Source organism: Galeopterus variegatus, unplaced genomic scaffold (assembly GCF_000696425.1).
Source record: "Galeopterus variegatus unplaced genomic scaffold, G_variegatus-3.0.2 Scaffold8485, whole genome shotgun sequence".
In the NCBI taxonomy this organism is placed as follows: Eukaryota; Metazoa; Chordata; class Mammalia; order Dermoptera; family Cynocephalidae; genus Galeopterus; species Galeopterus variegatus.
In genome coordinates, this window is record NW_007734596.1 from 47,177 (window position 1) to 63,578 (window position 16,402).

Consider the following 16,402-nt stretch of genomic DNA (forward strand, 5'->3'; position numbering starts at 1 on the left):
ACACTACGTCCTCCCATAACAAAAATAGCTATGGATGAATTGAAATTACAAATATGAAAGACAAAAAATGTTTTTACTTTTAGGAATGATGGACAAGTTTTTGATTGTGGTAATGATTTTGTAGATGTATACATACAAGTTTATCTCAAATCATATCAAATTGTTCACATTAAACCCATGCAGTTACTGCATCTCAATTATGCCTCAAGAATGCTACTAAAATTTTTTAAGATTTTGGAGGAAAATAGTAGAATATCTTCATTACTTTGTGGGCAGGCAAGTCTTTTTAAACACTACATGTAAAGCACATTCACAAATGAAAACACTGAAAAATTAAACTACTTTAAAATTAAAGCCTTCTATTCATCAAAGAGACACTACTAAGAAAAGGAGAAATACAACTCCAGAGTGAGATAAAATATTTAAAATGCACAGATTCGACAAAGGAACTGTATCCAAATATATAAGCAATGCCTGCAATTCAGCAGGAGAAAGGCATATGACCCAATGTAAATATAAGCAGAAGCAGGTTCTGTACAAAAGAGACTAAATCAATGGCCAATAAACACATAAAAGATGCTCAAAAACAACTCAAATGCCCATAAACAGCAGAATGAAATAAAGAACTGTGGGATAGTTATGAAATATGATAAGACGATGAGAATGACTGAAACACAGCTTAGTGCCATGACATGAATGCACCTCACAAACACAAGGTGCAGTGAAAGATGCGTAACACAAAGCACATGTTCTGTATGATTTCACTCATGTGCCTAACTTGCAGTGCTGGAAAACTGAGACAGTGGTAGCATCGGGAGGGGGGGCTGTGACTGACAGAGGGTATGAAAGGGACTAGTGGGGACCTATTAAGTTTCATTTATTGATGTGCGTGGAGAAGTTTACTATGGAAAGTTCACTGAGCTATATGCTTACATTTGTAAAAATAAGTAAATGCATATGAAGATATAAATATGTATTTCCAAAGATGGTTGTCTTAACTATTATCTCATATTTTCCCACTACAATTTTAAGTTTTGAATCTTTGTTTATATCTTTAATCAATGTATAATTTCTTTTTTTTACATTTTCAACATTTTAAAATCTAATCAGATATCCAGTTTGACCAACACTGTTTATTAATAGGACATCCTTCCTCACTGGTTTGAAATATTTTTATCATAAAATAAGTTCCTATGCAGACAGAGATCTGTTACTAGAATTTCAATGCTATATCACTAATGTATTTTGTATTTATGTATTGATGCCATATTATTGTATTTACCATTAATTTTCCATATGCTTCAACACCACATGGAATAGTCCTTCCTTGTTATTCTTAAAAAAAAAAAATACTTCTTATCTACTAGGAGTATTTACTATATTAGATTAATTTTTAAATGTTTGTAAATTTCTCTTAAAATTGCTATTAATTCTAATTAGATTTCATGTAATTTAAAACTTTATTTGTAGAAAATTTGTAAACTTAAATTTTATTCTTCCCACCTAGAAACATAGTATGTATTACTATTTATTAAGGGATTCTCTTGTATTCTATTGTAAACTTCTGTGATTTTTTTTTAATGCAAGTCTTTACATTTCTAGTTAGATATATTCTTGGCTAGTTTTTAGATTTTATTGCCTATATATTTATGTTACATTTCTACTCATTTATGTCCTACGTGGAAATCTATTGACTTAAGTTTATCCTCAGTGCAGTCACCTATCAAACACTTACTATAGGTAAAAGTTGACTATCTTTTCTTTCTAATATTTATAATCCATACCATTTTCTTAAATTATTGCATTTGTTAGAATCTTCTGAACAATGTTAAATAATAATTCTGATACTGAGGAGTTTATCCTGTTCTTGACTTTCACAGGACTTTCTATAGCAGTTTACTATTAATTATTATGTTTTCTACAGGTTAATTCATTTATATTATGGTTCTCTATATATTTATGAAGATGACATTATTTTAGAGTTTATTTAAAGTCTAATGTAAAAACAAAACAAAATACCCCCCCCCCAAAAAAAATGAAGAGACACATTTTTCCAGAAAAATTTAGGCATAACTGCTGTTCACAAGATAGTTCCTTGTGTGGGGAAAATGGAAACCCATAGTCCATGTTACAGGTTCATATATGAGAAACAAGGCACTGGGTAATTTCTGCCACTTACTATGATTGTCAACAAATGTAAAGGAAATTAGGAACGTACATTATGGTAATCCTATACATTTCTACAGCCTGTCCTGCCACGGTATTATCTGATAGCTCATTTAACATCAATAAATAGAAAAATGCTGTTAATGTGAAAATTATGCTGGCGCTTACAACATTTTTCCTAGGCAAATGGAGCTGATAGATTAGAATTATGTCCTACAGAAGAAAAAGAAAAGTTCCCCAGCTTGTCTTCTGCACATAAAAGGAGCTCTTTCAGATCTCTATCAAGAAAAGCAAAAGTCGTGTACCCTGGGGGCTCCCCTGCCTCGCATGGCTAGTGGTCATGTCAGGTGGCACCTCCTTCTGTACCTGTCTTTGAGGTGGCCCTACAGGTATAGAACTCATCCCTCATCTCCTACTGCTTAGAGCCAGGCATGCCTCATTCAACTGGTTTGTGTAATTTTCATACTTCCCGAGATTGCCATCAGCCACTCTGTGCCATCCACCTGCCCTTTCCAAGTTCTGTCCTAAGGTAACAATTATATCCTTTGGTGATAAACATGAAAGATTTTAAGTGGTCTGAAGCTTAGCATAATGGTATTATAATCCCTGTTATTTTGGGTGCATCATCTTAAAGAAGTCAAGGTGCTTAATGAATGCATACGACATCTTTGAAAAGAAACACCTATCATCTATAAAAAGTACTGAAAATGGAAATGATATATATATATATATATATAATCACTTAATTTTATACATTACTTAATATACAAAATATATATTTGTCTTCCCATATAAATAACGTTATAATGGGGTTATATTCATGGCCAAAGGCAAAAATGCCTAAAGTTTTGTGAATGATCAAAAATTAAATATTTATCATTTTATTATAACTATATACGACATGGTATAAATTTGAGTAATACAGTAACACATAATAAGCAAGAATGTTATTTGTTTCTGAGATTTCCAAGAGCAGATCTGCGTAGGGCAAGGGGAGGGGCTGATATCACAAAGAGCCACTGATGATTTCCTGAGAGCTCGTGATCCTAGGAGGAGTGCTGTGCTGGAGGGTAAGAGTCAGAGGGAACCAGGACATGCTGTGCAGACCTAGGGAAGTTGCTTGACGTGTGGACCTGGATCAGGGGAAAATCAGATCTGACAATCTAGAATATGTATACTGACTATGTTGGACCATATGCTACCTTCAATCAGTGCCATATGTAAAAAATATGTGTATAACAACTCTATAAGTTTGACTGGAGATAAAGTTAAAGGACAGACCATAATTTTTCTTTCCTTATTTCCATACAGTTGTTCTACCCAGTAGAGAAAATTTGGTAGGTAAACTTCAAGTGTCAAACAGCAAAGATATTTTTAAGGTGTACACTTTCCAAAGAGAAATCACACTTGTTATAGTATAACACCTGATAAAATACACATACCACCCAAACTTTACGGATATTTGCACTCTCTGCACTTATGATAGCGTACTGTTTGAGCTCTACCTACCGTCGCAGCTGGGCAATGCATGGTTCCACTGATGGTTCCTCTCACAGATAAGTGGTTCATCATCACTCAGTGTATATCCCGGGTCACAGCTGAACGTCACCGTAGATCTGATGCCAAAGTTACTACCATGCCGATGACCATTCACAGGGATGCCTGGGTCAAGGCAAGAGTCTGACTCGAGAGTCACACCTAGATGCCCAGAGAAAGTACATTATATGTGGGCCTTTCTGGTTTATTGAAAAAAAAAATTCATACTATATGCTGTAAAATATCCCCAGACATAATCAGACCTAGAAAATTATGCAAGCAAATCCAACAGTTTATTAATGTAAAAACCAACACATCTTCAAAATATTTGATCCTACTTTCCAAATTAGATTCATATTTTCACACTACTTAACAGAGGATATCTAAATAGTACAACCCTGAAGAGTTCTTTGACCTCCCTGAATTTTACTTTTCTTTACCAGAAAATCAATGAACTACATTAACTGAAGTCTAAGTTTTTGCTATTTCTATCTCCATCTCTTCCCCTTTCTCCTTCCTTTTTATATTTTATGTTCCAGTTATATTTTGGCAGTGATACTTTAACTTTCATATATATGCATACATACAGTCAAGCACATACACATAAATGCAATGTAAAACTACACTAAAGTTGATTTTCTAAAATTGCATTCCTTAAGTTCCTGCAATTTTCAAATTTGCTCTTAAGTCAGCCACTTTTGAGATGGCTACAATTAGCCTACACTAAAAGATGTGAAAAAATAAAGTGCTGTATAAAGTTACGTAATTATGATCATGTCACTAGAAGAGTTTATTTTTTCTGTCTTTCACATTTCTCTCTCTTTCTAGAATAATATATATTTTAAAATATAAGGAAAAATGAGGATACAGGAAGAGAATTACATTGAAATGTTTGCATATGCAAAGAAATAAAGAACTCTTTGCTGTTGCTACATATCACTATCTCAGTAATGCTCAGAACATTAGAATTATAATCTGAACAACTAGTAACAAATCTTAACATATTTCCAGTATTCAGACTTGGTCCTCAAAAGTGATCTTTGGGATATTATTTCTGATCATTACATGTAACTTACCAAAGTTTGACTGAGGTAACTTATGAATATACCTTCCCTCATTAAGTCAAATATTCATATATGAAATATAATTTAGGGGATAATCTTTAAATAATAAATAATAAGTGATAATCTTTTTATTAGAATAGTATGATATTATGCAATAGGCACAGGAACACATATAGGACAGCTAAGCTACTATTCAAAACTGTGTAGTAAAGAATATGGTCTCCACAGAGATGTAGCCCCTGGGAGTTAACCTCTAAACCCCTGAAACTTTCTAAGCATTAGGAGTGTCTTTATTATTCATGGTGGGCCCCTCAAGAAACATGATTTCAGTCTAAGCTACAGGGAGGGGGCAGCTGGAGATCGAGTTCTACCATGTGGGTAATAATTCAATCAATCATGCCTATGTAATGAAACCCCCCAAAAAACTCTGGACACCAAGCTCAGGGGAGCTTCTTGTACTGCCACCCACCATGGCTGGGAGAAGGGAACGTCATCCATGACTCCATGGAGAGAGGGAGATGCATGCTCTGAGTTCCAACCCCCTCCTGAGTTCCACCCTATGTTCTCTCCCTTTGCCTGGTGTTAATTTATGTCCTTTCCCTGTAGTAAATATGACTGTGAGTATCACAGCTTTCAGCAAGTTCTTTGACTCCTTCTAGCAAGTTATCAAACTTGAGTGTGGTTTTGGGAACTCCCTAAACCTGCAGTTTTCAGAATTGGAAGAATGTGCAGACTTTGCACATTGCAGGACTGTGCCCTTAACCTTACAATTGGTTAACGCTGGGTTAAAAAAATAAATAAATAAAGGCTATTATAGTGAAGTATTCCAATGGGAGGTAAAACATACAATGAAGAAAAAAAGTAGCAAAGTAAAATAAATATAGCATTATTTTTTCCAGGATTTTTTTCTTAAATAATCATTCTAACTAATTCCCTAAAAACCAACACATGCCTGTTGCCCTAAACAACAGGATGTAACTGTCATGGTCTTTGCAAAGCATGGCAGCAAGGACATCCACTCCTCTCATCTTTGCATAAGGCTCCATTCTGCTGGCAGCAATGGCTTAAAATCCATCACCTACCCTGCTCCTCCCTGTCTTTATGCACATTTGCCCTTACACACACACACACACACACACACACAGATTTTCTAAGACAGTGTTTATGGCACCTTTCATGACATGCAACAGATTATATGCATATATGTTCCATTTGTCCTGTACACAGTGGGTGCACAATGCTGGCTGGATGGTTGTGTAGTGTCCAGATCAAGACACGAATTCCCTCAGAAGGAGGAGCTCTTCTGAAGAAATGGATTAGTCTCCAGTTTTCTCAAAAAACCTGTTAACTAAATCATTACATTTCTTTAAAAGGCTTTCTATGATCACTAAACAGCACTCATGTAGTAGTCACTGTACTGCAGAGAACAACAATCACAGGAATGACTATTTTAGACAATGTACGAATAATGAACTAATGAATGGCATTTATAATAAAATTTACAAATTGAAATAAAAACTTTCCCCCCACAAAATCTGTAGTAATAAAAAGAGAAAAATATCAGAAGAGACCAAAGCACAGAACATTAAATTTAGAATTCTTTAAGTATAAAACTGGATACACTGTTAAAGTAATAATTGATGTTTAGTATCATTATCTCATAACATATTCATTTGTTTTTAAAAAGTAATGGGCACCAACATAGAGTGTGAAATGTGCAGACATTGTGCTCCTCAGTATTACAAATTGTTTGACTGGAGAATGCATGAGGAGAGAGATGTTGAGTGGTAGAATTACAATAATATATTTGATTATCGATTCACCTGAAACAGGCCAGGTATAGAAATTCTGAAACAAGATGACAGTGAGAAAGAACACTTGGAATTTCAAAGTAGGTAACATCCCTCCAACGGGACAAGACCCTTATAATAAAAGTCCATGAGGACAGGTAGCCAATTTACTTTGAAAGGTACAACCATGTCTTTCTGAGTCTTTTTTAGATCATTTTCTTTCCCCTCCTGCCTAGTCCTGACAATTCAAAGAAAAACATGGATCAATGGATTTTATTGAAACCATGATTACATTCAGATTCTGTTCCAACTGTTTCTTACTTGAAACTTAAAGCAACTATAAACTTTTTATACAAATGATACAAATATACTTCTTTTCATTTGGCCTTTGTAAGATAAGTGACTGAATAAATTTGCTATTCAGTGAATAATGGAAGTTGATTACTTTAAAAACAACCCATGTGCAGCTTGTACTAATGTACATTTGATATAAGCAGGCTTCTGTCTAAGCTATCAGTCTTCATGAATGCTCTAGTCCAAGGAAGGAAGGAATATGCACTGACAGTTTTTTCTATGCCAAGCTTTAGAGTTGTCATGTTTCACAGCCTCCTAACCGTTTGGAAATAGACATTTACAAGCTCCATATTATGGATGAAGAAACGAGCCAAGAAATTAAGCAAATTGCTCATGTTATTTACTGAGATCAAACCTAAGCACCTGCCTCTTTCTTTCCTCTCTCTCTTTCTCTCTCATGTGTATACACATGTGTTAGCACGTGTTAGCATGTGCGTGCATGTGTGTGGGTTATATCTGATTGCATTGCATCTATTATCTTTACATCTTGACCAGTAAAAGATTATAAAAAAGGCCACTGAATGTCAGAAAACTAATCTGTTCATATGTGCTCACACAAAGACCCCACAAAACATACTCCTTCAGCTATCACGAGTTTTTAAAAAATAACAAAATGTATGATTTGCATAGTAGGATATGTAAATTTGCATGTGGTGAATTTTCTTCTTTCTTCAAATATTATTAAAAAGATACTTCTGAAAATATTTCCAAGAAATGCTCTAAAATTAAATGAAAAGAACCGGTACACACTTGAGAATTCTATTTATCTTGCAGTTCCCCATCCAGTTGTGGCTATTTAAAAGTGATGATTCAAAGATCAACTAACAGACAAAGCAAATGATTACTCTGAAGGGTAATGCAATTACTATTACATAAGGAAACTGTGCCACACTCTTAATCAAGAACAAAGCCATGTCAACGCTGTTGTCAGACACTTTATTTCTGAAAGTGATGATTCACAGGACTCTGCACAAAACAGAAATACAATTCTAGGTATGATTTTAGTAAAACCTTGAAAAAATAGCTTCAACCCTTCAGCCATACATTTCAGAAGAGCTTCTGAAGTGAATGCTGTTTAGAGTGGCTCACGCTGTCAGATGGCACCAATGCAAAAATAAGTCAACCTTGAGCTCAAAGGGCTATAATTTCTGCCATGCTTTATGTCTGTAGAACAGAATGGCATGGGTCTCTTTGGGCATGAAGAAGGGTCATTAATAATTTTGTAAAGCAAGTAAGGTTTATAATGTCAACCATTTATGATTAAAAACAAAAGAGAGATGAGCAGGATTATTATTTTTAAAATGGTGTAAAGAATTTGACATAAATCAGTCTTGGGTCACAGGCAACCCATTTCTCAAGAGCATGTGGGATGAGCAGATGTAATCATCTTCTAGCACCTACATACTGGCTTCAGAAAACATTTCCTCAAAGAGCACGAGACGTGTTCACAGTTATAAAGGGGTGGTTGTGCTGCTCTTTCCCAGGCTCGTGTCTCCCTTTCTCGCTCCCTCTGTTTCCCTCTTTCGTTCCTTTTCTCTCTCGTTTGTTTCCCCTGGCCCTTCCCTCCCTCCTGCCTGAAAGTTCTGTCTCTGGAGCTCGTGGTCAGGTCTGCAGGTCATGGCCTGCCCCGGCTGATGCAGGCACACCGCTGGCATCTGTACTCCACCTCATTCAAAACTGCTTTGAGGACTTGATGAAAAATCCAGAATTCTGGCCTTCACTGCAGGCTTACTGAATCACAATATCTGAAATTTGATCTCAGGACTCTACAATTTGCTAGATCTCCAGAGGTGTGTTAGTGCACAGTAACATTTGAGAAAAACAGCTCCTTCAGCACGCCTTCTAACTAGGGATGGCCATCTGAATCAGTTACGGAGCTCTCTGAAGGTACTTAGGCCTCTATAACACCCACAGAAATAGCAAACGGGACTGTCTGAGCTGGCCCTCGAGCATGTTTCACTTTAAAGCCCTGCAGGTAACCATTAGGTGCAACACCAGCTGATAAAACTGTTTTAGCAATCCCAGGCCTTTCCTGATTAATTTTCTTATAAAAATGCCATGTCCTGTGTCTCATTTGTTTCTGTTCATTTCCTTGTTTCTCTTCAAATACATAATGATTGACAAATACATAAGAGATGATAATAAATTAAAGTTCAGCGTGACATCCTTCCAAGAAAATATTTTTTCAATGTAGTGTCAAAGTTTTAAGCCAGAGGAATATACAAAGACTGGAGCCTTCTGGAAGGATCACTAGAAAGTCACAAGATGAAAGTCTTATTGTATCTCTACAATCCCTTCTAAAACTGAGCACTAAAAAGTTTGATACATGAAGAATCTTTCCTATCTATCTTCACCTGCCAGGTGAGGCCTCTGCCCTCCTCTGTGGCTACAGAGCTATCTTCCTGCTTTTTTTAAGTCGGAAGGAGAAGGAATTCCTTCTCCTTAGATTTCTTAAGGGATCAGAAATTTATGACACTCAAATGATTATCACTGTAGTACAAATGCATCATCTTGATGACTGTTTTATTCTTTTTACTGATGCAAAGAAAAAAAATAGCAAAGACCATTGCTCTCTGGGGGTCACTCCCAGTTTTGAAGGCATGCCTCACTAAGGCTACGCAATGCTTTTAAGCACGGGATAAATAAAAAAAACACCAACACATAATCTAGTGATTCTTTTAAGGTTATAGAGGTTATTGTTAAAACTATCTGCATATTTAATTTTTATATTATGTTATTTTGCTATTATATTAGTGAGGATGACAAGCTAAATAGGCTCTCATGAACAGACGTTCTATTACTCTTTGATTTTCCAGTAAGAAAAAATAAGAACAACTCATTTATTTAAATTAGTTAGATGACCAAATAAAATTAATTTCTACTGCCTGCTTATGGCCTTTGGTATACATTTCCTCAAAAGGTCTGGAAATAGGCAAAATAATCTATGGTTAAACAAACAGGGAGAGAAGAGAAGAAATGAAAACTCTGTTTTAGTATTTACCAATGTCCGAAAATATTTATTCCCCTTAGTTTCATGCACTAAATGTCTAAGGGACAAGTAATTTTGGTCTAAAGAAGTGCATAGCGGGGTGGAGAGGCAAGGGAGATTTTTAAGTTCAGATAATTGAAATGTATACATATATTACTGAAAAGAAAAGTGGTAACTTAAAGGGACAATACAAAGGAACATAATATGAAATTTTCTGGTTCTTAAATTTTACTTCAGGTTTTAAAAAAATGCTACTTTAAAAAAATGTTGTATATATGTATGAAGCATAACTAGCAACTTTGAATTAAATTTTAAATTAATCTTTAACTCCTTAATAATTTTCTTGCCATTCTAACACGACTATAATTTTATTTTTTATCAAAAAGTGCACATAATCTTTCATGTGCATATGCATATAATTACATGATTATATAATTATGTAAGTATGCAAAACAGAGCATGAGCGTCAGGAGGTGATGGGGAAAAAGGAAGGCGAGAAAGAGAAAAAGAAAAAAGATTTACAATCCGGCATGTTAGAGTAGATCCCATTCCTCCATTTGTAAAATCATATGTGTGGACATGTAAAAATGTTTTTACAATCACGTTAAAATGAATTTTGTTTATTTTAGGATAAGGTTCTGAAAAAGAACAATCATAAAAATCCTGCAAAATAAAGGTTTAATTCCTCAGGTCCAATAGTGACCTCTGCTCATTTTCCCTTCTTTCGTTCTGTTCTTTGAGTGAAGCATTTTCAAAAAGAAATAATAATAATAGTTGCTTTGTCTTGTTTTGTGTTTAACTGTCTAGCATTAAAGATGCATTGCCAGAGGGAATCCCCCTTAGCCAGATTCCAGAAGTATACTTGCACAAATATTAGTAGAAAATAATTTAATAAAGATATTATAAAATAATAATATTTTTCTCACAATTCCAGAAGCTAAAACTAAGAAACAAATTTTAAAAATAATAATAATAATAAAGGGAAGGAATATTTAAAGTTTGGACTGTCTTGCAAACTACATTCTATTTTATTTTAACAAATGTTGAAATATTGTTAGCAATTATTTGGCATTTAGTAAGATTTAGCTGGATTTTAATTCCTTCTCTTCTCTTAATTACATGTTCTCTACCCAGTGAAACTTGTTCACTTGTATAACACGTTAAGTACTAGAAATTGCCATAACCCTATTTTCCTAGCAATGAATCCTCATATCCATTGCTCAGGATATAAAATTTTAGTGATATGTCCTGTAACACTTTCGGCCAATAGGCATATTTTCTAATAGTAGAAATATATTATTACCTTTTGCAGTCAATAAACCCATTTCATTATTTTAACTTATTATTTTACTTTATAATAGGCAACAAATATGTATTTTTGAGAGTTTAAAGGAAACATCCCCAAGACGCTTCATAAGAGAAAGTTGTTACAATTGTATGGCATGGTTTTGTCAGAGTCAGATAGGATTGATAAATCAGCACAGTGATCTGCATGTTGGAAATAAGAGCATATATCTTAAATTTAGTCACGTAAATTGCACTGCCTTGGAAGGTGAGTGAAGAGGCCGACTTACTTTCGTAGTGGATGAGAAAGCCAACACTGGAGCGGCTGTTGTCGGTGGTGAAGAGCAGGTACATGAAGTTCCCTGTACTAATCAGGAACTGAGGGGCTTGCGTGCCGTGGTACTCTCCGATCAGAGGGGACGAACTGGCCGGCCCATCTCTCACTTCCAGAGTGTCATAATTGACTTCTGTTTGAAATCTGCAAACATGTGTATCAAGTCAGAGAAACACACAGAACTGCATTAGCTTACAGACACATGCATGGTGTCTTTGTCCGTTAATTCACACCTGTGTACATCAACATAAATAAAATATTTAAAATTATATATATTTTTTAAAATTTGGGGACATATAATAGAGAAGGACAGTACTTTTTTCCCTCAAATCCTTCCCTTTTGTCTAATACTTTGTTGTGTAATGTCACAGATGCAAAAGAGGGTCATTATTCAGGTCTAAAACAAAAATGCTATAAACTCTATTAACTTTTTAATAGATTTAAATAAGTAAATAAGTAGATAATTCTCAATTAACAAAAAAAATCAATGATTTTGCATTTTCAAAGTATTTTCACGATTCCCTGTTTAACATGATTATGGACCTGTTAAAATGGGTATACTGGAGTGAAGTGATGTCTTAAAGGAAGAAGATCATTCAAAGCACAAGACAATACTTTGAATACCTTCCATGAAAAAAAAAATCTCGGGCCTTTTAAAATTCCATTAACTCTTCTAGGACACTAAAATAACTGAGCATATTGCTACTTCAGAAACTAAATGACACTCTAATAATTTTAAAAAGTTAGAACAGCTTGCAAAAAGTGCTTAACTTTTCTTCTGCTTCCAGAGAATCTGGCTCAGGATTAAATTTATATAAAGTTACAGCCACTTGGGTACCCTTTGATGCAATGAAGGTACCATTCCTGGCACTGAGATAATTTTCTAAATGGGCCCATCTCGTCCTCAAAGAGCTAACCCGGTTTCCGAGTGCCTGACTTTGCTCTCAGGGAGCAGCTTAAGCATCTTAAGCCTCTGACTCACAGAGTCATTTTAAGCCAAAGAATTCCACGGAAGCCTGTGTCATTATCCCCATGCTCCGAACTGGATATTGCTGATGAAGAGCGAGGAAAACTTGCAAGAGAGGACGTGATCTTAGTTTCACGGCATGTAACAACAAAAAATGTATAGTCCTCTTAGTGCAAATGCATAATCACTATATATTCCTACCGCTAACCAGGTTGGTACTTTGTTTTTTACTCTTCAAAAGCTTTCTCTGAAGACCCCACGACTTCTCAGTTATCTGAATTAATATTCAAGAAGTCTAGATAAGCATGAAAGGAATCTCATTTGATATATTTGCACTAAAGTTTTCATATCCTCTTTCTTTAGTAATAGCTAGGACTGATAAAGAGCAAATTTTAACAGCCGGAAAATTTCCAGGACAGCCTTGGAAACAGAAAAGTCTGAATGTTCTGTCATTATTGTGTGACAATACAATCAATACAGAATTTAAAATTTATGTGGACAAACACATCCTTTCTGAGGGCATCGGCCCATGGATCAACGTGTAAACTAACACTGTATTACGTAATTAATCTTTAAAGAGTTGTGTACTATATCTAGGGTACATGTCACAAATGTCTAAAAATATCAAAAATATTAAGTACTTATACCCAGAATTTAACAAAACGTCACACTGAAATAATATTTAAAGACCAGATGGAAAAATTAAACAAGTATTTTTCTTCAGACAACTGAGAATGGAGTACTAAAAAGCTTTGCCAAACAAAAATGTAAAATCACTGTTTTTACTAACTGATTTAAATTTGATATGCACTAGGAATCAGGGTATGCTTCAGCTACCTTCCCTGCCCCCCATACCAGAAAGTGTAACAGTTAATAGAAAACCAAATTTCATTTTCTGAATATTTCTAGTTAATTCATTTTTTCCCCAAATGACTAATACTATTTTCAGGAATTCACTCCCCAATATAGTGAATACATAAACCAAAATTTTTCTCATCTTCTGAGAGATTATCCTACTGAAGATTACTATTATCCAACAGAAATAAGTAATAATATGAATAATATTTTCAAGTAAAAATAATTAATAAAGATAACACGACTACCACTAAAATCCTTTCCTGTGTTCACGTTAGGATTGATTATTGGAAACTTATTGGAAAACCAAAAGAAAGTAATGTAATCATATTTATCTATCGTGAGACACTATTCTGATATTAAAACCCAGAATGCAATCTAGTCAAGAAGAAAGGCATTGATAAAGAAAGCCCAATGTTGTTCAGAAATAAAGCTTGGAACATTAGTGATGCTTTCATAGATTTTCAAGCATACAGTTCATTCCAAAACATCTTTAGTTTTCAATCATCAAATCAATTGCAACGTTGAAACAAATTGGAAAATATTTGATCATGCAGAAATCAAATAGCATGCTTATTTTTTTAGATTATCAAATATATTATCAAGTGGCTAAGCCAAACAACATTCCAGTGATAGTGTCACCCGTAGACAATTAATAGGTTATTAATCTGTGGCCTCTACTCCATTGCCAGGTCTATGACCTCAAGTTGTCCTCCAGTTACTAACAGCAGCCACCAGAACAGGAGAGAAGTCTGTGTGCTGCTACAGAAGCTTAAAGGACCAGAAGGACCAGAGCTGCTTCCACGTACAGTCAAACACCAAAATCCAAAGAATTTATTCCACTGCCAGTCCAAAATCGAAAGGCAGACTCAAGGGTTAGAGCTAGGAAATGGTTGTCCAGGATCTCCACTCCCCTGCTGACCTACAGAGCTGTGGCTTACGTGGGTTTAGAGGATAACATTTGAGAAGAACAAAACTTATAATAAGTGCCTATTTCTTGTTAGGTGAGCTGCTTTGGGGGAACCAATGAAAGATTGATGTATTTCTAGGTTTTACGATCCATTTACTAAAAACATGGAACAGACACCAGTTTTTAATCCAAATGAAGGAAGAAAAAGATTTTTCCTTACCTATCAAAAGTTATTTTGATAGAGTGTCCAGGTTTTGCTTCAATTATCCATTCACAATTTAAAGAATCTTTGTAATACCCTGGCCATCCAGGAGGGCAGACACCAGTTTTTAATCCAAATGAAGGAAGAAAAAGATTTTTCCTTACCTATCAAAAGTTATTTTGATAGAGTGTCCAGGCTTTGCTTCAATTATCCATTCACAATTTAAAGAATCTTTGTAATACCCTGGCCATCCAGGAGGCAAAATGACCCCACTGGAAGCAGTCAGATGTCCACCACACGGGGCTAAAAGAAGATGCATGACATCAATCAGGTCATATTAAATGGATGAAGATATGCTATAACAACACCTTGATACAACAGGAATCTGCTTCTGAGGTCATGGGTTTAATACTTTCAAGTGTTAAAGCAAAGCTTATTTCCAAGTACACTGTAAGTTTATTGAAAGCTGTTTATGCATTCCACATCCAGGCCTTTATCAACACCTCAAAACATAACTCTTCCTCTAATAATGTCAAATAGAAGTGAATTCTCCAGGCTAAATGACTTACATGGATTTCCCTGTTTAATCATCACAACCACCTCGTGAGGTATGTCCCACTGCTAGTCATATTATATGTCATTTGAAATTCAACAGGCATCTATTGATGAACACATCTTACTAAAATGACCTTATATATAAAACTGGAATACTCTGAAATATGTTGTGCAGGTGCATTTATTCACTTCTGGTTGTGTTTATTTTATTAAAATAATTTGCCACATACAGCATATTAAATTGTTGGTGAATGTTAGAAAACAAAACAAAACGTTCACTTAAATTCGATAAGCATAGAATGGGACTGCATCCATCCTTTTAAAGTATTGTGTCACAGATGATGATGCATAGTTACAAGAATAAAAGGGAGTTTGAAAAAGGATGTGCCTGATACTAAGTAAGAGTGAAAACGCATTTCTGTATCATCTAAAGGAATTTTTAAACAATAGTACATCAACATTTAACAGCACAATTAGGAACAAGCTTCTGCCTAATCACGTTTTTTTCAGATGTTATCTTTCTCATAGTATGTTGCCACTAGTAATTTTTTCTACAAATCTATAGATATCATATAAAATATTTAAAAAGGGCTCAGTTTAAAACAAAATGCTTTTTGAAAAAATATCCATTTTATGGAAAATAACAATATGTGTCAAAATGACAAAAAATATGCAATATAATTTTACCCGGTTTTGATGCTAGAAAAAAATCTGACAGAGCCATCTATAGATATAATTATTGTAGCTTTGTTTATAATAGCAAACAAATATAAAGAAAAAAAGAAAAGATCATGAGCATACATTGGAATGACACAAATACATTTGAAGTAATGTTTTGAAATTTTGTTGATATAATAAAATCTTCACAATAGTATACTAAATTTTGAAAAGCCAGATACAAAATTATACATATAGTATAACCTTAATTTAATAAAAGAAAAAATTATATTCAGAGAAAAGAGGGATGGAAATTCAAAAATATGTTAATAGTGATAATGCTGCTATTTATAGTGATTGCTTTATAGATTACGTTTTTCTTCATAAAATTTCTTTACCAAATAAGTTGCAATAGTTAGTTCTATCAATAGGTGTTATTTCTGTAGTTAGATTCTAACTTTCTTACTTTAATATTAAGTTCCTTTAATTTTTGTCTGTTTGATCTACACTGGAGGCATTTAAGATATGCATTTTTCTTATAGCACAGGTTTTGCTGTCTCACATTATTTTCCATAGAAAGGATTCTCGTTTTCATGGTTCCTGGATAGTATAGAATTTAAAGTTTGAGTTTCTTTTTAACACGTAATTAATCTGGGTGGACTTTTCAATTTCTAGAAGGTTTTTTTTTTTTTTTTTCCTTTTTTTTGTCTTTTTTCGTGACCGGCAACGGATCGCAACC

The 16,402-nt window shown here is 34.4% G+C and overlaps 1 protein-coding gene across 1 annotated transcript in view; it reads right to left on the minus strand.

Annotated features, from left to right (window-relative positions):
• Nucleotides 1–16,402, minus strand: part of LOC103608502 (CUB and sushi domain-containing protein 1-like) — a 37,034-nt gene that overhangs the window by 7,516 nt on the left and 13,116 nt on the right. The window contains exons 5-8 of the mRNA XM_008592932.1: nucleotides 14,671–14,754; nucleotides 14,470–14,548; nucleotides 11,474–11,661; nucleotides 3,676–3,864 (exon numbers count right to left, since the gene is read on the minus strand). Coding sequence (XP_008591154.1) covers nucleotides 3,676–3,864; nucleotides 11,474–11,661; nucleotides 14,470–14,548; nucleotides 14,671–14,754 — 540 coding nt within the window. The remainder of the gene's footprint in view (nucleotides 1–3,675; nucleotides 3,865–11,473; nucleotides 11,662–14,469; nucleotides 14,549–14,670; nucleotides 14,755–16,402) is intronic.